Here is a 21702-nt window from a genome sequence, read left to right as displayed (position 1 = left end):
TGGTGTCATGAAGTAAAAAAGGTATAAACAATTAAGTGACACCTTCTCAAGGATGTGCAACTAGAGAAATGCACTGGCTCTTGAGAAAATTGCCCACCAGGTCTTAAAGAATCAAAATAGAAGATGGTTAAAATTATTGTTAAGGGGAATGTAGGGGGTGGATAACATCCTTTCAGACTTTTCTTGGAGCTGTAAAAAGAGATTAACAGGTAGGTAAGATGGCTATCACTCAGTTTAGAAAAAACTATGCAAGAGACTGCCTCCAGGCCATAGTCTAACTGCTACCTCATGAACGCTCTTCAAGCCAGGTCCAATCTTCTTTTTCACTTTCGGAGTTTCCGCTACCATCTATGTGTTAGTAATTCCAAACTATCTCTCTTTAGCCCTGACTTTTCCTTCTGGGATCGAAACCTGCCTCCTGGACCTCTGCTCTTGGGAAGTCCCACAGCCCCTCAAAAGCTCAAGATTGAACTCATCACCCTTCCACTGTATTTGCTCTCTTCCTGTATCCCCCACCTAGCTGAATGACACCACAATTCACACACTCCATTTATTCAGCCATTCAAATATTTACTGAGCACTTCTATGTCCCACACACTTTTCTAGAACCTGGAAATACATCAGTGAGCAAGTAAGACATGGCTCTGGCTCTCTTTTAGCTGAAATCCTAAATCCAAGCTAGAATATCAGGACCTAATCGACACGCCTCCTCCTTTCTCACCTCCCATCTTCCAACCAACCACCAAGCCTCGTCAATTTCACCTTCCAGGAATATGCGTTAAACCTCACCCTCTCCACTCCAGCCACATCGCCACAATTCAGGCCCCCATCATGTCATACTTGAATATTTCAAGGGTCTTTTTAAGGCCATCCAACCTACAGTCTCCCTCCAGCTCCCTCACCTCCCATCTCCAACCCCCCACTGCTGCCAGTGTGAAATCTCATCATGTCATGGCCAACCTTAAAACCTTTAAGGGTGTCCCACATCTCCAAATCCTTAAAAGGCTTCAAGGTCTTTCATGCTCTAGCCCCATTTGTGTCTTCAGCTTCATTTCTCACCCCGTTTCTGATTCCTAGCTCCTGATCCACTTGGAGAGTCTTCTTGGTTTCTGCCTGGGCTCCTGCACGTGCTTTTCTCACTTCCTGCAATCTTATCTTCACTGAAACCTTGACTCTGCCTCCAAGAAGTCTGGTGACTTCTGGCTCCCATCTGAGAGTCAGTTCAAATACCTGCTCTTCCATCCAGGAGGCCAGCCTCATTTTTCTCATCTGAGCTCAGTACCCCTTCTAGAGATTTCCTGAGTGCCCTGTACTTTCTTTGACCACATCTAAGTCATCTATCCCAGCATCTCACACAATGTCTGGCCCTGGAAGTTCCCCAATCATAGTAAAATTAAAGACAGAGAACATTTAAGGGAAAAGAAAACAATAAAAGAAAAACATATTTAAACCATGAGATCATCATTTCAAGAAAAAGTCTTTGTATTAACATTTTCTAGAGATTATTCTTACTTTATCTCTAAGAACAGAAAAAAATCACAGTATGTATTTTTATTCTTAGATTCTTATCCTTGGATAACAGATAAGATCCTTATTCTTATATCCCTATCCTTAATCTTAGATTATCTCTAAGAACAGAAGAAAATCACAGTACATATCATGAGTCAGGGATCAACAACTTGTTTGAAAACAAAAGAAAGTCTACGGAATTCTATGAAGTATGAAATAACTTTTTATGGTCTCTAGAATGATATATTTAACCTGTCATTCATGACTTTACCAATAATCCTTACACTAATTAGTTACCTGATCCGAGATTTTATTCTCTGTGACACTCTTACAGATATCTTGGTTCCAGATAAAGCTATGCGTACATTCCACAGGCACACCCTCCAGAAGCAGCTGTCTAACTTTCTCATTATCTAAGAGGGAAAAGAAATAGCCTTCAAACCACATCCTCAGATCAATGAAGTCAAACTCCAAACGTTGGCAGTAGGCCTTTTGTTACAAAACAATATTTCATAGGCATTTACTTAGTTTAGAAGAATTTACTTGACAAGAAATTAAGTTATTCTTATAGTCAGTTTTACAGTCTATGACATAGCAAAGGCTCCTAAGCAGTTTTCTTTGGTATTGATTTTTCATGTATAAGATGCAAATATCACAATATTAAATTGCCTCCAAAAAACTGCCTAATTCCACATGCAAGATAATCAAATTCTAGTAGCCACTGCAAAGGCAAACACTATGGCACATTAAGCCAGGCATGGTGGTGCACACCTGTAATTCCAGCCACTTGGGAGGCTAAGGGGGGAGGGTCACTTAAGACCAGGAGTTTAAGTCCAGCTGGGCCACATAGCAAGACCCCATCTCTAAATAATAATATGCCATATTATAAATACATGTCATATTTCAGCTACTGGCTTCAGGGCTTTGTGTATCATTCCTCATCCAATGGTGGTGAGCCAACAGATATCATCATCTTCTCTTCTGCCTCATTATTTTAAGTCTCTGATAACCTATTTATATTGAACTACTTATTCCTTTCTGTAAAATGTATTTTTGCATCCATTTTTTTTTTCTTTGAGACAGAGTCTCACTCTGTCACCCAGCCTGGAGTGCAGTGGCGCAGTCTTAGTTCACTGCAACCTCCCCCTCCCAGGTTCACATGATTCTCCTGCCTCAGCCTCCCAAGTAGCTGGGATTACAGGCACGTGTCACCATTGCCGGCTAATTTTGCTATTTTTAGTAGAGACAGGATTTCACCATGTTGGCCAGGCTGGTCTCGAACTCCTGACCTCAAGTAATCCACCTGCCTCGGCCTCCCAAAGTGCTGGGATTACAGGTGTGAGCCACCGTGCCCAGCCTCATCCCTTTAAAATAAGCATATTTTCAGTGATACATAGTATTTTATCCCTTTAAATAAGCTGTACCATTCTAGCAAGTACTCAAGCAGAAAGAGGAAGAAACTTTATCAGTGACAAGCTTCTATATTGATAGAAGGAACTTCCTACATGCAGTCATTTAATCCCCAGGGAAAAGTATCTCCCAAATCTTATTTTGTTGAACTGATGAATTTTCATTAGAAAAAAAAGACAATTTTTGAGTTTGGGTTATGGTTCTAAACTGTCCACAAAGAAACATCACTCAAAGGCACATACCTGCCTGCATGGGTCTGATGGCTAGTAAAAAATAAGTTGGGAGCAATTGGGCCATAGTGTGACAGATTTTAAGGGAGAACAAAGTTAGAAAAAAATTAAGTTGATGAAAAGAACTGAGATTAAAAACTGTTTAAAAGCCACAACAGGCCAGGCACAATGGCTCATGTCTATAATCCCAGCACTTTGAGAGGCCAAGGCGGGCAGATTGCTTCAGCTCAGGAGTTCAAGACCAGCCTGGGCAACATGGCAAAACCCTGTCTCTACAAGAATTAGCTGGGTGTGGTGGTGTGTGCCTGTAGTCCCAGCTACTTGAGAGGCTGAGGTAGGAGGATGGCTTGAGCCCAGGAGGCAGAAGTTGCAGTGAGCTGAGATCGTGCCACTCCACTCCAGCCTGGGTGACAGAGCCAGACCCTGTCTCAAAAAAAATAAAGCAAAATAAAAAAATTTTAAAAGCCACAGCAGCTTCAGTACACTGCTCTTCCTCACAGAGATAACCACCATCAGATCCTCAAGCCACAGTGCTATGTGCTGCAGGTTCACATGGCCTATCTAGGAGCAGTCAAGCGCCACTTCCAACAGCCTGGGTACCCAGAGTGCTTTCCTATGGAGCACTGCCACGCATTTGGGGTCATGATTGGGATTTTAGTCAGACTAAGCTGCAAACAAGAGATAGTTGATACTTATGGTATAAAGACCCAGGAAAGTACTACCTCATCTTCAAATATTCTAAAAGATAATAATAGATAGGTCTGGCAAAAGTGGCTTATGCCTGTAATCCTAGCACTTTGGTAGGCTGAGTTGGGAGGATCACTTGAGCCTACAAGTTCAAGACCAGCCTGGGCAATTTAGTGAGACCCTGTCTCTACAAAAAGTTAAAAATTAGCCAGGCATAGTGGTACATGCCTATAATCCCAGCTACTTGGGGGGCTGAGGTGGGAGGATCGCTTGAGTCTGGGAGGTCAAGGCTGCAGTGAGCCATGATTGCGCCACTGCACTTAGGTCTGGGTGACAGAGTGAGACTCTGTCTCAAAAATAAATAAAATAATAATAATGATAATAATAATAACAGATAAAACAAAGTAGACAGTATGTCCAGACAAGGGAATATTATTGAGCTAAAAAGAAATGCGCTATTGAGCCATGCGAAACACAGAGGAATTTTTTGTTTTTTTAAGATGGAGTCTTGCTCTGTTGCCCAGACTGGAGCGCAGTGGCGTAATCTCAGCTCACTGCAGCCTCTGCCTCCCAAGTTCAAGCTATTCTCCTGCCTTGGCCTCCTGAGTAGCTGGGATTACAGGCACCCATCACTATGCCAATTTTTTTTTTTTTTTTTTTTTAGTAAAGACAGGGTTTCACCATGTTAGCCAAGCTGGTCTTGAACTCCTGACCACAGGTGATCTGCCCGCCTCAGCCTCCCAAAGTGCTGGGATTACAGGCATGAGGCACCATGCCTGGCCTACATAGAGGAAATTTAAGTGCATATTACTAAGTGAAAGAAGCCGATCTGAAAAGGCTATGTATTGTATGATTCCATTTATATAATATTCTAAAAAACACAAAACTATGGAGGTAGTAAAAAGATCAGTGGTTACCAGAAGTTAGGGGTAAAGAAAGGATGAATAGGCAGAGCACACAGGATTTGGAGGGCAGTGAATCTATTCTGTATGATGCTATTATGGTGAGTATGTCATTACACCTTTGTCAAAATCGATAGAGTATATATACCACCAGGAGTGAACCCTAATACAAACTGAGGACGTTAGGTGATAATGATGTGTTAATGTCGGTTCATGGACTGTAACAAACGTACCACTCTAGTAAGGACATGGACTGTGTGGTGGCGGTGCATAGAGGGGGATGGAAGTTCATGGGATCTTAGTACTTTATGCTCAATTTTGCTGTGAACCTAAAGCTGCATTAAAAAATAAAGTCTATTTACAACAAAGTGGAGTATGTCTGAAGGCTAAGGGGAAGGCCCTTTTAGGTCAATAGTCTTTACTGGGAAGAGAAAAACAATACCCCCAGCTGAGACCCACATCAGTGTGCCTAGAATGACTGCCACTTGTGAATGTAATTCTGAGTCCTTCCCCCAGACTCATATAAAGCATGTTTTCTTTCACAGACAAAAGTTCTTGAATTGATTATATTAACTCCAGAATGTGACTTAAAGACTGAAGACAGGCGCTGGCTTTCTTCTTTCTTAAACGTGTTTAAAGATCACCAAATGTTACATTAAACTTTCTTTTAATGAGTTTTACTCAGAGAAGCAAAGGTAACCAGTAAAAGGCTTTCTCATTTGGAAATCAAATAAAAGCAAAGTTATAGCCTTCAGATTAAACTATTTTAAATAATATGCAAAACAGTTCAAAGGGCCCAGGGGAAGCGGAGAAATGACTGCTAACTGGGCACTGCTCAAGTCCACTGCAGGTCAGTGCTCTCAAAGTGCTTGCAAGAGCTCTAAAATATAAAGGACGACCTGCAGCCTATCACGCCAAAGGTACTACCCTTCCATGTTTTGGGTAGTACCGGAAAGTCCAAAGAGTGTTCAAAGGGAAAGATGATAAGCCCACGAGCACGATGTAAATTCAGTATTTCCTAAAGGAAATTGATCTCTCACAGGTAAGAACTAATTAAAATAATCCATCAAAGCAAAATGGCAAATACTAAAGATCGCAAATAAAATAACAGCTAGTACGGCAGAAATTATATTTTTAAATCTCACCTAGAAAACCAGTTACTTATATAGTGAAATGTTGTGTTAATAAAGTTGAAAAGATTTGCAGAAACACATTATTAAGATTTAATTCAAATTCTAGAACCAGCTGATCAAGCAAACTTTTCCAAAGCATCTAAGAATATTCATTATCACTTCAGGTTCTTCATGTACCCTCCCTTTTAAAAACTCTCTAGCTGGGAATGGTGGCTCACACCTGTAATCCCAGCACTTTGGGAGGCCGAGGCAGAAGGATTGCTTGACTTCAGGAGTCAAATTAAATCACGTTTTTCAAGATAGACTTTTAATTTTCCTTGAGCTGATTCATATTAAAACAAAAGCCTTAGAGAGGATTTAATAATCACCTCATTCCAAAAAAGGATTTGAGGTAGCAAGAGAAACTAAGTAGAGTTTATAGCTTTAAGGTGATTATAATAGTCAACATTTAATGGTGTAGGAAATGCTGCAACTTTTACGTTGCACCAGACCACATCGATATTAAAAAAGAAAAGAAAAGAAAGAGGCAATGACTCACTGAGTGAAGTCTTAGGCTTCATAATTAACTAACTTACCTATATATCTTCAAACTCCTCTCTCATCCAATCCACCTTTTATGTGAAGTTCTGACAGAGTAATTTATTGCCCCCTCAATAAGCTATCTAACTACATTTTTAAAAAATTCTGGGTCGGGCGTGGTGGCTCATGCCTGTAATCCCAGCACTTTGGGAGGCTGAACTGGGTGGATCACCTGAGGTCAGGAGTTTGAGATCAGCCTGGCTAACATGGTGAATCCCCATCTCTACGAAAAATACAAAAAAAATTAGCCAGGCGTTGTGGTGGACGCCTGTAATCCCAGCTACTCGGGAGGCTGAGGCAGGAGAATCGCTTGAACCTGAGACGCAGAGGTAGAAGTGATCACGCCATTGCACTCCAGCCTGGGTGACAAGAGCAAGACTCCATCTCAAAAAAAAAAATTCTGAAGTCGTTACAACACAAACCTGTACTTTACCTCCAAAGATTGCCATGGTAATTTTAATTATTCCTCCAACTGATCATGTTTAAATGACAGTAAATACAATGAGACATTATCAAAATTTCCGCCAATCTCAGATCAGAACAAAATTTTAGCCAGCCCCTTACCCACCTCCTATGCCACCCCAGCCAAACAACTTTCTCAGGCCATTCTACTTAGTCTAAACCAAAACATCTTATATTTCAGCACCTGGGATGGCCTTGCCAGGATTCGAACCTGGATCATCTGTATGGTCAGACAGAGGCTTCCACTGAGCACAAGACCAGCTTCGGGTGCAGATCCCTTCCTCACAATTAAAATTCTGAAACGCCAGACATTTTCAGAGAACGTAGTTTGCAGAGAGACAGGTTTTACTAGATACTAAAAAAAGAGAACTCGGAAAATAAAATGAACATAAGTATCAGGCTACATGTTTTACAGCTAAAAGACAATTCCACACGTACCATTTCCTCAGATCATAATCAGTTTGTAAAGTGGGCAGGTAAGGAGACTGCCCTAATTTTTTACAGATGAAGTTACTGGAGATGTGTCAGAGACAGAACTCTTCTAATAAGACTGGCCTGCTCAAAATCGTAAGGAAAACCTGGGGTGTTTTTAGAACTTTACCTTGGCATTTTTCTGGATTGGGCAAAGCTTTGGACTTCTTTTGGGGCAAATTTATTCGAGGATCCCCAACTGTCAGTCCCAGAATAGTACCTGCCGGAATTTCTGCTGGTGATGTTATTCCTTTAACAACAACAAAAAGAACAAAAACAACCAAAAGAAGCTTACAGAAGGTCATTCATAATACATCTATATTTGCTTGTATTTTCTTGTATTTTTAAATCTTTCAGATTTTCCAATGAAACGTTTTTCTTGGACTAATTACTTAAAAGCATGTATTCCCTCTCTTCCCATTGATACTTTTAGAGTATAAGTTAACATTCATAAAGAATGAGGTTTCTCACAAAAAAACATGAAGCCAACATAAAAAAAAGGTTCTTTTATGAAATGAACACATATGCTTCTATCAGTGATAACTATAGCAGCTATGAGCAAAAACACAGTTGTGTGCAGGTAAGTACAGAGTTTAGGTCAGTACCTGGCATATGCATTTATCTCCACTATCAGAATGCCAGTTACTTAGAATATGAACATCTCATTTGTTTGTTGTTTCATGACCAGGCATGAATATAGTGTTTATTCACTGAGTTCAGTCCCTCTCTTACTTGGTCCTCTTGCTGTGTCACAATAGCAGCAGGTTAAAAAGCAATACTACACGTTGGAGGCCCAACTGCAAAAGGCTCTTTTAGCCCCCTTCCCTCCCCAACACAACCCGGTCTTCCCTTTGTATACCTCCCAACAACTGGAAAATGGCTTCTTGTCTGCAATGAAGGGAAACGCTGTCAGGATTCTTACAGGTTTCTATCCACCAGCGGTGAGGTGTCTCCTCTGTGTCCTCTCCCACCTGAAAAACAACAACCGCTATTTACCGGGCGAACAATGAATCCACCTTCATAATTTTGTCATGGTTGTGATATCAGCCCCCACTCTTTCTTCTTCTGTGTGTGGAAATGAATGTGTTATGGGGTGAACCAGGGAAGCTGCCACTATACTTAACATAGTAGCTGATACCAGACTACTCTTTCAGTTAGCAGCAAGGATATAGTATTACACTTCTCTCAAGATTTCACATGAGGAAAATCATCTATGGCTTTCATAGACTAACTCACTAAGATACTTCACACCCAGTCTCTCCAGAGCACAGTACCAACAAAGGAGGCCTCGCTCCTCTCTTTCCTTTTTTTTTTTTTTTGACACAGTCTACTCTGTCACCCATCTGGAGTGCAGTGGCCCGATCACGGTTCACTGCAGCCTCAATCTCCCAGGCTCAAGTGATTCTCCCACTTCAGCCTCTCAAGTGGCTGGGAGCTGGAACTACAGTCACACGCCACCATGTCCAGCTAATTTTTTAAACTTATTTTTTGTAGATACATTGTCTCACTATGGTGCCCAGGCTGGTCTTGAATTTCTGGGCTCAAGCAATCAACCCACCTCAGCCTTCCAATGAGCTGGGATTTCAGGTGTGAGCCACCGCGCCTGGTCCTCTTCCACTAGAGCTAACTTCATCATCTCCAATGTAAGCAATAAAATGTTCCTCACCAAAGGAAAATCAAACCAGTACCTCTTGAAGAACTCTCCAGATAAAGGATATACTACTACTACAGTATTCCTAGAAATGTTTATCTTTTCCACATGGAACTAGGAATTGAGGAAGATTTCAAAAAGCTCTTCAAGTATCATGTGCATGGCAAGAAGGGAATCTATAGCCACAACTCATGCTGAAGCTCATTGAAGTAGGATGTGCACTTACAGATCCTAAAGAAGCAATCATGGCCAGGTGCAGTGGCTCACGCCTGTAATGACAGCATTTTGGGTGGCCGAGGCAGGCAGATCACTTGAGGCCAGGAGTTGGAGACCAGCCTGGCCAATATGGCAAAACCTCTACTAAAAATACACAAAAAATTAGCCAGGTGTGTTGGCTGGCGCCTGTAATCCCAGCTACTCAGGAGGCTGAGGTATGAGAACTGCTTGAACCTAAGAGGTTGAGGTTGTAGTGAGCTGAGATTGTGCCACTGCATGCCAGCCTGGGTGACACAGCGAGACTCTGTCTCACAAAAAAAAAAAAAGCAAAAGCAAAGGTACCATTTACTCACAGAAACTCAGGTAGCGCAGCTTAGTGGTTTATAGTACAGGCTCTGAAACCAAACTTCGTAGGTTCAAATCTTTGCTCCACAACTTATTAGCTACTACGGGGCACCCTCTCTGTGCCAGGCATTGTGCTAAGCACTGGGGAGAGAGTAAAAAACAGGACCAACCCTATCCTCACCCTTATGAAGCTCACAGTCTCGTGAGAGACACAGACATTACATAAATACACAAATCCATACATACAAATTGAGGAAATTTGCAAGACGCTCTGAAAACAACAGGAGGGATGTAGTTTAACTTGGGGGATCAGGAAAGGATGCTAGAGGGAAATGTTAGAGACTGAAACCTGAAGAATGAGGACGGTTCAGCCAAGCAAAGAGTGGTGGAGGCAGAATGCTCAGTAGTTGGAAGAAAAAAACAGGTGCAAAGGCTCTAAGGGAGACAAGAACTGACATTCTAGAACCTGAAAGAAGGTCAGGGTGGCTGAAGTGTAGAAGGTGAGAAGAAATGAGGCCTCAGAGGCAAGAAGGCACAAGATTACGTGGGTCACATTGAGCACTTTGGATTTTATCTTAATTACAATGAGAAGCTATTCAAAAACTTTTTATCAGGAAGCAACAAGAGGTGAATAAATTATCAAAAAATCACTCTGCCTCCTGTGTGGAGAATGGGCTGAAAAAGAGGAGGAATGGAGGAAACTTAAGGTTCCCTCTAGAATCCTTTCCTGATCCCCTAAGTGTTCAGGTAAGAGACAACACTGGTTGAGAGTAGAGCAGAGGCAGTGAAGATGGAGAAAAGTAGCTTTTGTATTTTAAAAACTTCTAAAAACTCAGAATCTACTCAGCTCTATCATCATATTTGACCATGTCAAGTCAGTGAGAGGCACAGGCATTGAAAAGTTAATTGCACTAAGACCAGAAAACAAACAGGACCTGAACCTAGGGTACGGATTCCTAATCTAGTCTCTATGCTAGCCACTTGCCAATAGAGCTACTCAGACTTAATTTTTAGTTAATTAAAGTTAAGTAAAGGTATAAATTCAGTCCCTCAGTCACTCCAGCCACAATTCAAGTATTCAACTGCCACATGTGGCTAACGGCTATCGTACTGGACAGCACAAAGGAACATCATCCTCACAGAAAGCTCTACTGGAAGTTCTGCCCTAGACATAGTGCTCTTAACCTTTTTAGGGATTCTAGAGTCCTAAAACTAGCCCCAGAAAACCAGCCGGGTGTGGTGGCTCACATCTGTAATCCCAGCATTTTGGGAGGCCAAATGCTCCTCAGGATCACCTGAGGTTAGGAGTTCAAGACCAGCCTGGTCAACATGCTGAAACACTGTCTCTACTAAAAATACAAAAATTAGCTGGGCCTGGTGGTACGCACCTATAGTCTCAGCTACTCGGGAGGCTGAGGCAAGAGAAGCGCTTGAACCCGGGAGGCAGAGGGTGCAGTGAGCTAAGATCGCACCACTGCACTCCAGCCTGGGCGACGGAACGTGACTCCATCTCGGGGGGAAAAAAAAAAAAAAGAAAGAAAGAAAGAAAACCTACGTGGCACAAGCACAAATGCACAAAATCTGGCACACAATTTCAGGGATTTTAGAGACTCCCTACCTATGAAGCCGAAGTTAAGACCCTCTACAAGGCTCATAGCTACCAGAGCAGTCTGTATTTAAATAAGAACAGTCAGTTTACTGATCATATCCACTTAGTTGTGGTCTTCTAGGAGAAGTGAAAGATAACAAAATCTTTGATAATAAGTAGGGAAAAAACATCTAAAAGCCATGGCCCAAAATGTTACCAAATTATATATTAGGTTTCACAAATTTGACAGGAAAAACATAATTAGAATAAAACACTACCATCACTTTTACTCTTACAGTGTGGACAGAAGCAGCTTTTATTGCTTCAGTTAGGATGGAGTGGGAAAGTGGCCCAATCAGCCGGAATCTGTTCATCTCCATCGTCAAATCGCTGAAAAAGAAAGAAGATCTTAAAATGGAAACTTCCATCACACAACATCTGTGCCACTGACAAAAACAGAGCAAGTTTTCACTGAAAATATCCAGTAGGTTCAAAGTAAATTCAACTCATACCTGATTACAATGCCTGTGGTTGGAGAGATCCAAGCGTATGGTAGACATGGATCTCTAGTTCCATCGCCGATAATTTTTTTAATTGGTTTAGCATTTTCTCCATCATCTTTCCTTTTTCTTTTCTTGCCAATTTTCTCATCAGGCAATTCAGTTTGGCTTTTTTCTTGGGATTGTGTCAGAAATGGGTCAGCGATGCAGACAGTTGATTTGACGGGTTCCACGCACTGGCACGCTGCTTTTATTTCCTCTAAGATATCCTAAAAATATATTTAAATATTCACTTTAAAATCCTGAAATTTAAATATATTATGACAAATTTAGTTGGGTTATGTTTGTTTTTTTTTTTAATCGCTTTAAAAATTAACATTTTTGGCCGGGCATGGTGGCTCATACCTGTAATCCCAGCACTTTGGGAGGCCGAGGCGGGTAGATCGCCTGAGGTCAGGAGTTCGAGACCAGCCTGACCAACATGGCAAAACTCCATCTCTACTAAAAAGTACAAAAACTAGTTGGGTGTGGTGGCAGGCACCTGTAATCTCTGCTACTCAGGAGGCTGAGGAAGGAGAATCGCTTGAACCTGGGAGGCAGAGGTTGCAGTGAGCTGAGATCATGCCATCGCAATCCAGCCTGAGCAACAGAGCGAGACTCCATCTCAAAAAAAAAATTCACATTTTTATCCCTTCACAGATTAACTTAAATTAATCACCAAAAAGCTTTTTTGGACCAGGTGTGGTGGCTCACGTCTGTAATCCCAGCACTTTGGGAAGCTGAGGCGGGAGGATGGCTTCCGCCCAGGAGTTTGAGACCACCCTGGACAACATAGGGAGACCTTGTTTCTACACAAAATAAAAAAAATATTTAGGTGGACACGGTGGCATACCCCTGTAGTCTAAGCTACTCAGGAGGCTGAGGTAGGAGGATCACTTGAGCCCAGGAAGTAGAGGCTGCAGTGGGCTATGACTGCACCACTGCACTCAAGTCTCAATGACAGAGCAAAACCCTGTCTCAAAAAATATATATATATTTTAATCTAATTTTAATTTTTTAAAAAAGCGTTTTGGGGTGTTCTGAGTAGTGCATGTCACTTTAAACAAAAAAAATTGAAATTTAAAATTTAAAATGGGTTAGGGCTGGGGTTAGGGGTAGGGTTAGTCAAATATTATGAAAACAACATGATCACTCTGACTAAATTTTTTTTAAGTAGTGAGTATGCTAAAGAAGGGAAGCTAAGCTGAATTCAGTGTGAAAAATCATCAGAAGTACTCAGAAATAGCTTTTCATTATCAAATAGGCTCCAATTAGCACCTAGATACTAGTGAACCACTTCAGTCATGGTAGAAACATTAGTTCCAATTCAACATTTCAAATAATTAGCATAAGGCTGGTTTTTATCTCTACTTCTACTTATGACTTACTAAAAATATGAGAGGTCAAGATTAGTTTCATTTTTTTTTTTTCAAGACAGGGTCTCACTGTCACCCAGGCTGGAGCGCAATAGCACGATTTCACCTCACTGCAACTCTGCCTCCTGGGCTCAAAGCGATCCTCCTGCCTCAGCCTCCCAAGTAGCTGAGACTACAGGCGCATGCCACCAATCCCAGCTAATTTTTGTCTTTTTTGCAGAGACGGGGTTTCACCATGTTGCCCAGCCTAGTCTCAAACTCTTGGATTCAAGCGATCCAATTGCTTCAGCCTCCCAAAGTGGGGGGATTACAGGCATGAGAAACCATGCCCCGCCCTGACTTCATTCTATTTGAAGAACAAGTTCTAGGGATCTAACATACAGCATGGGTGGTGATGGATGTGTTATTTGATTGTGGTACACAACATGTACATCAAATCATCATATTATATACTTCGAATATATTTGCTTTTTGTCAACTAGACATTTTTAAACATAAATTTTATAAGTTTTTTAAAAATTCACTTCATTCAATATTCACAGAGCCTCCCATATACAAATATCAGACTATCAGACAAACCTTTACACTATGTACATTTCTACAGTATTGACTTCCAGTTATAATTAAAAATGCAGTTTCAGAATAATAGGAGATAACCTGAAAGATTATACCTGTTTAAGGGTTGGATGCAGCCAGATCCACAGCTGCCTGCTCTCAGAAGTGTCACCAGGGGTCCTCTGGGACTTCCAGATAAACGTAACAGGCCCAAGCATTTCTCTGGGATATTTATTCACCCGATAAAGCACAAGGCTCCCTTGGCGCTTTCCAGACAAGCAGTGAACTGCTGCAAACGTCAGTCCTGACATCAACAAAAGCAAAATTCCATAATTCCAGGTATTGAGACTGCAGTCCTATTTCCTGATAGCCACACTGTCATTCACTGTCTGCCTCCATGAGAGGTGAAGTTTTGGTTGTGAGGATTGCTCAGATCAAAGCCTGGCACACAGTAAGTTCTCAACAAATATGTGTTAAATGAATAATGAGAGCTTCAAGTTTCTTTCGTCAAGTTCACCCCACCAGAAAAACGACTCTATCACATTGTCAAGTGTAAAACTTGACAATGTTAGAAATGATTTAAAAGCCAACCCAACTGTTCTTAAATTAATATTTTCATTGGGAATGATTAGCGTCTCACACATTTTTCTATATGTTTGAATTCCAAAATGCTTACAGTAGACACTTCTTTATGAAAGGAATAAATACATAAAGACTAAAATAGAACTCAGCTTTAAAACAAGTTTACCTGTGTCTGTGCTACACATTCCAGAAAGTGCCTTTAGTATTTCTTCCTCTTTGCCTTTCAACTCCAAACAACAGTAGTAGGATAAATCCTGCACAAAGCGGGAGACACAAGTACTTAGGAATTTACACAGGCAAACCTGCTAAGAAGCCAAAAGCCACATCACAAAACCTTTAGAGGCTTAAGACACAAAACAAATTGCTAAAGCTATGTTCTCATATGTCAAAATCTAAACCTTCTCCTGCCCGATGGTTTAGGGGAAAAAATATCTAAACCCATCCATTCCTGTTACCTTAGCAAATATTTTTAAACCAATCCGAACCAAAATAAAAATGAATCTCCATTTAAAAATGTAAGTTACAGTATGCTACCTTTTAGATAATCTACGTTTTATCCCATATTCATAGACAGGTTCTATGGAAGGTATATAACTGTTGCTTCTAAGTAAATAACCGTTCACCCCCAAAATCTACCTAAGATAAGAAACCAGAGTAAAATAAGGAAAACAGTAATGAATTCTGAAAAATTATGCTCAGGTTGCTCAATTTGGTTAGGTAATTCAGGACCTCAAGATTACTTAACACTAAGCCTAGAGATACAATATTGCAATTAATCCATCCCATATTTCTCCCATGCTCAATCTTAACCATGATATGCAACTTTAAGCACAGTACAAAGAAAGTAAAAGTAGTAACATAGAATTTTAAGTAAGATGAAGAGAGATCAAACTAAGCTAATGAAATCAATGTTAAAAGTTTCAATAGTTATAGTATCCATAATCATAATAACAGTTCTAATAGTTTGTTTTGTTTTGTTTTTGAGACGGGGTCTTACTCTGTTGCCAATGCTAGAGTACAGAGGTGCAATCACAGCTACAGAAATCTCAACTTCCTAGGCTCAAGCAATCCTCCTGCCTCAGCCTCCCAAGTAGCTGGGACTACAGGTATGAGCCACCACACCCAGCATTTTTTTTTTTTTTTTTTTTTTCAGAGACAGAGTCTCACTATGTTGCCCAGACTGGTCTTGAATCCCAGGACTCAAGCAATCCTCCTGCCTCAGCCTCCCAAAGTGCTGTGATTCTAAGCATGAGCTGCCATGCCTGGCCTGTAATAGTTAATAGTCATTGAAGGGTTACTGAGTACCAGCAATGAGTTAACTCTTTACATGAACTGTCATTTAGTCTTCCTCACAACCAGATGTACCAAGTATGGTTATCTTATCTGATAGACAAGGACACTGTGACACAGAGATTGTTACTTGAACAAAGACACAGAGTCATTAAGTGGAGAAGCCAGCATTCTAATCAGGCTCGGTGACCTGCCAAACCAACCCTTCTGCTATGGCACCTTTAGGCAGTTTCAGTGCACTCAGCAACTAGAACTAAAAGGCAAATTATAGCTATGATTCTGACAACACACATTAATCAATATGATCACTCACACAAAGAAATCTTCCTATCCAGTGACCAGCTCTCAGCTGTCAGTGGCCAGAGGAACCTCACCCAAATGTGTGCAAACAAGTGACAGCAGAGAATAATGGTTGAGAGTGTGGAACCCTGGAGTCAGGCAACTGGGCTCAAATCTGAACCTCAACACTCATTGGCCATATGGTCATGGGTAAATTACCTAACCTCTCTGTACCTCAGTTTCTCCATCTGTAAAATGGAAATAATGGTAACTCCTTACCTCATACTATTGTGAGGATTAAATGAGTAAACACATGCAAAGCATTTAAAACTGGGTAGGGCGTATATTAAGCACTCACTAATATTTGTTATTGTTACTTATTATTTTTATTACTTAGGGCTGATCAAATTTTTTAAAAAGTATCTAATAACTTTAGCAAACATTCTGCCCAAAATGAAAAGTAACTCATTGGCAGAGGACAGTGGAAAAAGCGTAGGCCAGGAGAATCAGCCACCCAAGTGCTATGTAGGCCACCAACAAGCTGTGTGAGCCCAGGCAAGCCACTTCATCTCTCTAGAACCCAGCTTCCTCAATGTGAATGAGGAACTTGACTATAATCTATGATTTCTGCTGCTGAGTTCTCAAATCAAAGACTCCTAAAAGGTGCTCTTATTCACTTCACACTCATTATAATGACTGTGATCAAACAAATAAATAAGTAATAAGTACTGACAAGGATGAGGGGGAATTGGAACCCTTGTGTATTGCTGGCGGGAATGTAAAATGATACGGTTGCTATGGAAAATGGTAAAGCAGTACCTCAAAAAATTAAACATAAAATTACCATACAATTATCATATGATCCAGCAATTACACTTCTGGGGATATACTCAAAGGGACTGAAAGCAGGGGTTGTAGTGATATTTGCATATCCATGCTCACAGCAGCATTATTTACAACAGCCAAAAGGTGTAAGTAAGCCAAATGTCCACTGACAGATAAATGGATAATCAAGATATGGTATATACCTACAATGGAATACATCTTCAGCCTTAAAAGGGAAGGGAATTCTGACATATGCTACAACATGGATGAATTTTAAGACATTATGCTAAATGAAATAAGCCAGTCACAAAAAGACAAATATCGTACGATTTCATTCCTATGAAGTACCTATAGGATCAAATTATTGGATAGACAGTAGAATGGTGGCTGCCAGGGGCTGAAGGAATGGGGAGTTAGTTTTTAATGAGTACAGAGTTTCAGTTTGGGAGGATAAAATGGAGATGGATGGTGGTACTGATTACACAACATAAACATACTTAATGCCACAGAACTGTACACTTAAAATGGTCAAATGGTTTTGTTATGTATATTTGACCACGATTTTTAAAAAAGATTCTTGTATTGCTTACTCTCAAGGGGTATCAAAGGACACCAATAATAATCGCTTTCAAAATTTGGCCAAGGCCATTCTGCCATTGAAAGATAGGCCCTTCTGCAAAGAACAAATTTCTAAATATGTATTGGAAGAAATAGAAAGCAATTGAATTAGCTACTGAGAGGAGGGAACAATCAGATAAATACTATTAACAGGCTCTAAAATAATGTGTCCTCTCAAAGCTTTTAAAATTTAAAACATCCTTTAGCATCCCACTGACCCATAAACACCTAGACCAGCATTTTGAACCCTGTTCAGGGTACACAGTAGATTCTGAAATATCTGTTATTGGTGAATGACTGTTAGATTAATCTATAGTGAATAAAGCTTGATATGATCAACGAGACCTGCACGATCTGGTTCCTACTCTTTTCTCCAGCCTAACCTCGCCCTCATGTTGCCTTGCTCTCCTCTTCATCTCTGTCACACAGAATTGATTCCAGTTCTTCACTCTCACCTGGCTTCCTTCTGCCTTCCCCCTCTCCCATCTTATCCCTGAGAGCTCAGTTCAAGCAGCACTTCTAGGGGATGCCCTCCAGTGTGATGAGCAGGTTAGAAATGCTCATCATACTGTATGCTTTTCCCTTACAATCACATATCTGGAAATCATTTGATCAATGTCAGTCACTCCCCTAACTATAGGCTGCCTGATCTCCAATATCTGGCAAAGGACCGGGGCCTCATGCTCAGGAATCATTTTTCCAATGAATAACCACATAAACGGGGCTTGGCATACCATCAACTATTCTAAAGGTCTCAATAGGAAAGGATCAAACAAAAATAACAAGAAAGCCCACTGGGAAAGCTCACCTGCAGGAGGCACCGGTTCGTCATGGCTCGATAGCAGGCTCTGTGGCTCTTGACTGTTGGCCTCTCCCCAAGGCAGTAGCCCCACTTCCTGACCATGTGAAACCGCTTGGCATGCCAGATGTGGGTTTCTAACCAAATATTCTTCTTTTGTCTACGGTTAAATTCTAGCGTCCGGTTCATGTGACATCTTCGAGCTTTATGGCATTTATTTTTTGAATGTTCTTTTTTCTGATGTACAGCTTTCTCCGCCTATAGTTTCAAGAAAAGAGACATATCCCAGTTTGTAAGAATCTCAAAACAGAGTTAATGGTTAGGAATGCAAACAAATAACTTTAGATTAAGTGGAATATTTTGTAGATCCCATTAGTTTGCTTAAATTGTTAACTTGGGGCCGGGCGCGGTGGCTCATGCTTGTAATCCCAGCACTTTGGGAGGCCAAGGTGGGCAAATCACGAGGTCAGGAGATCGAGAACATCCTGGCTAACACGGTGAAATCCCGTCTCTACTAAAAAAAATACAAAAAATTAGCGGGTGTGGTGGTAGGCGCCTGCAGTCCCAGCTACTTGGGAGGCTGAGGCAGGAGAATGGTGTGAATCTGGGAAGCGGAGCTTGCAGTGAGCCGAGATCGCGCCACTGCACTCCAGCCTGGGGGACAAAGCGAGACTCCGTCTCAAAAAAAAAAAAAAAAAAAAAAATTGTTAACTTGGTTTCTTCAATGTAAGTAGAGAAGGAAGATATATGGCTATTAGTATTAGAGGGCAAGAAAGAAGAAGTGCTTCTTGGTGTCATTTTAACCTGTAGAACTGTAACTAAAACCAAAAACTTAAGACCAAAAATAATATAAGTGAGGAAAATCCACACATTTCATTTCAGTTAGGCTACAGACAGACACATGCTGAATGCTATCACTGGCAAATAGACTTTACATTTAAATCCAGAAAGTATAAAATTCCTTGTTAGTTTTCCCTCTTGAACTCAAACCCCACCACTAGCATAGCAATGGTACATAGAAGGCTGCTCAATAAATAGGTTTTAAACCAATTAGTAAAGACATTGGCTTAATCTTAGAATGTTCAAGTCTAGAATTCTGGTGAAGCCAAAACACAATTAGACTTGCACAAAAATTAAAATCCAGTTCAAGTTTTCAACTTTGAAAAAGTCAGAAAGCAAATGCTAAGCATTGATGTTGCTTTTTTTAACCTTCCTACCCCAAGCTGGCCACACTCCAAAAACACAAATCCAAAACTACTTGGTAAGAGGGTCAGGTTTTTTTACATTTGGGAAGGGAACATAAACTATTCAACATCCTTACAAGAGAGGAGTATCAAATGCTGTATTTCAAAGCACCTGTAATAGCCAATTGTCTGTTAATTTGGCTTGGAGGGAAGCAGAAGTTTGGATAATAATTAAATCAAATATATGCAAAACAAAAACAAAAACCATGAGGGTGTTGTTTTCTGAGGTTTTTGTTTGTTTGTTTTCTCTTTAGACAAGGTCTCACTGTCGCCCAGGCTGGAGTACAGTAGCGCGATCACAGCTCATTGTAGCCTCAGCCTCCCCTGGCTCAGGGGATCTTCCCATCTCAGTTTCCAAGTAGCTGGGACTACAGGCACACATGCACCACCACGCCCAGCTAATTTTGGGATTTTTTTGTAGAGATGAGGTTTCGCCATGTTGCTCAGGCTGGTCTTGAACTCCTGGGCTCAAGCAATCTGCCCACCTCAGCCTCTCAAAGTGCTGGGATTACAGGTGTGAGCCACCATGCCCAGCCTTGGTTTTCATTTTTAATAAATTCTATTAGGTCAATACTTCTCAATTTCTTCTAGGAGTTACTACTCTAAACATTTACACTAAGTGGAACTCCAACCTCTTTCTGTGCAATCTCCTGTAACCGTCTGGGAAGACGTTTGACATTGTGGCTCATGGCTCTTCGTCGCATGTGCCGTGGCAGAGTCTGGAAAACCAGTGAATTTGAAGACTTCTGGGTCACAGCTTTTAACATAGCACTGATTTCAGCAGCTCGTGCTTGAGCAAAAGTAGAAGCTGTTGAAAGAATTGACAACGTCATTAAACACCAATCTTGAATTAACGCTGGAGAATAAATAGGCTGCTGGGGAAACTTAAGTGAATTCCTCCACCAAGAAGGCGTAAAGAGAGACCAGAAAGCACATCTAAGGTATGTACAAGGAATACAGGGTTTAATGTGGTAGTGTGGTTGGGGATTATAGGGTGAAGAACAGAAGAGGCTGGAAAGGGCCTGGAGACAGGCCCTTTAAATAAAGGTTTGGTTGCCATTAGTGCATATGCAATTTTCCATCTTTGGAGAATGCCATGCTGAGTATGGATGGCATATGTAAAACAAGACAGGCGTGGGGGCTAAGACAAAGAGGAACAGTTCACAAAGGCTTGTAAGAAGACGAGTAAGAGACAGGGAGAGAAACTGAAGAAGGGAGAGCCATTAAGCCCAAGGAAGCTCTGGTCAAAGTCCAGGCTAGAGGTGAGAAGGATCTGAAGTGGGAGGAGGAGAGAAGAGGCAGGGGAGGCAGAGCCAGGACCACAAGGAGGGCAGTTTGTTGCTTCACTAGACATGAAGAGCTCAAAATACAAGCAAACTGCACTTCTTTATGAGTACCCACCGGTTATATACTTGGGGATCTCCTGAGACGTGCCCTCGGGACCTGCTTTCCATCCTCCCTTTTTTCTAAACATCCCTTTGGAGGAAGACTGCTCATTCACATCAGGGTCAGGCAGAGAATGGGGGTTGACTCTGGTTTGCCACTGTCGTGAAGTTCCAGGATGAGGCTCTAGTATATTTTCAAAAAGAAACATGTCACCTTTATCAGAGATAAAAATTATAGTGGAGAACTAGTATTTGTTGGGTGGCAACACTGACCGTGTTTTCAATCCTACAGTCACCCTGTAAGGTGGCTATTACTACTTATTTTTAAAGAGGAATCTTAAGTAGGAAGGTGAATTCACTTGCCTGAGGTCACAAAGCTAGTAGGTAGCACACAAGGTAATCATGTCAGGATGACATATAAAGGACCCTGGATATAACAGATACAGGGGAAATTTTCTCCTATAAACAGTGCAACATGAATGTCAAATCTAAGCTCCCTGGTATGGTCTGAATGCTTATGTCCCCCAAAATTCCAATGTTGAAATTCTAACCCCCAAGGTGATGGTATTAGGAGGTGGGGCCTTTAGGAGGCGATTAGGTCATGAGGGTAGAGCCTTCATGAATGAGTTTAGTATCCTTATAAAGGAGTGCTCACAGAGACCCTCGCTCCTTCCACCATGTGAGAACCCAGTAAAAAGGTGATGTATATGAAGCAGAAGGCAGGCCCACACCAGTCACCAAACCTGCTGGCTCCTTCATCTTGGACTTTTCAGCCCTCAGAACTGTGAGAAATACATTTGTTATTTATAAGCTACCCAGTAAGATACAGGTTGAGTATCCCTCATCTGAAATAACTGGGACCAGAAGTGTTTCAAATTCCAATTTTTTTTGGATTTTGGAATATTCATACACATATAAAATGAGGTATCTTGAACACAAGTCTAAGGTATCTTAGAACACAAGTCTAAAGACAAAATTCAATTATGTTTCTTTTACCTTATCATTCATAGCCCGAAGGTAATTTTAT

General features: G+C 41.1%; 1 protein-coding gene across 3 annotated transcripts in view; it reads right to left on the bottom strand.

The window, feature by feature from the left end:
• Nucleotides 1-21702, bottom strand: part of POP1 (POP1 homolog, ribonuclease P/MRP subunit) — a 42927-nt gene that overhangs the window by 11160 nt on the left and 10065 nt on the right. For 2 of the 3 annotated variants that reach the window (XM_021942525.2, XM_031669685.1), the window contains exons 3-12: nt 20692-20859; nt 19923-20098; nt 18056-18304; nt 14402-14489; nt 13770-13957; nt 11696-11952; nt 11480-11573; nt 8243-8354; nt 7514-7633; nt 1807-1922 (exon numbers count right to left, since the gene is read on the bottom strand). In XM_021942525.2, the coding sequence (XP_021798217.2) occupies nt 1807-1922; nt 7514-7633; nt 8243-8354; nt 11480-11573; nt 11696-11952; nt 13770-13957; nt 14402-14489; nt 18056-18304; nt 19923-20098; nt 20692-20859 (1568 nt within the window). The remainder of the gene's footprint in view (nt 1-1806; nt 1923-7513; nt 7634-8242; nt 8355-11479; nt 11574-11695; nt 11953-13769; nt 13958-14401; nt 14490-18055; nt 18305-19922; nt 20099-20691; nt 20860-21702) is intronic. The other variant, XM_031669686.1, reaches the window with a different exon arrangement.

Source organism: Papio anubis, chromosome 8 (assembly GCF_008728515.1).
Source record: "Papio anubis isolate 15944 chromosome 8, Panubis1.0, whole genome shotgun sequence".
NCBI lineage: Eukaryota > Metazoa > Chordata > Mammalia > Primates > Cercopithecidae > Papio > Papio anubis.
The sequence above is the reverse complement of the archived record's forward strand: the minus strand, read 5'-3'. Positions and strand labels throughout refer to the sequence as shown.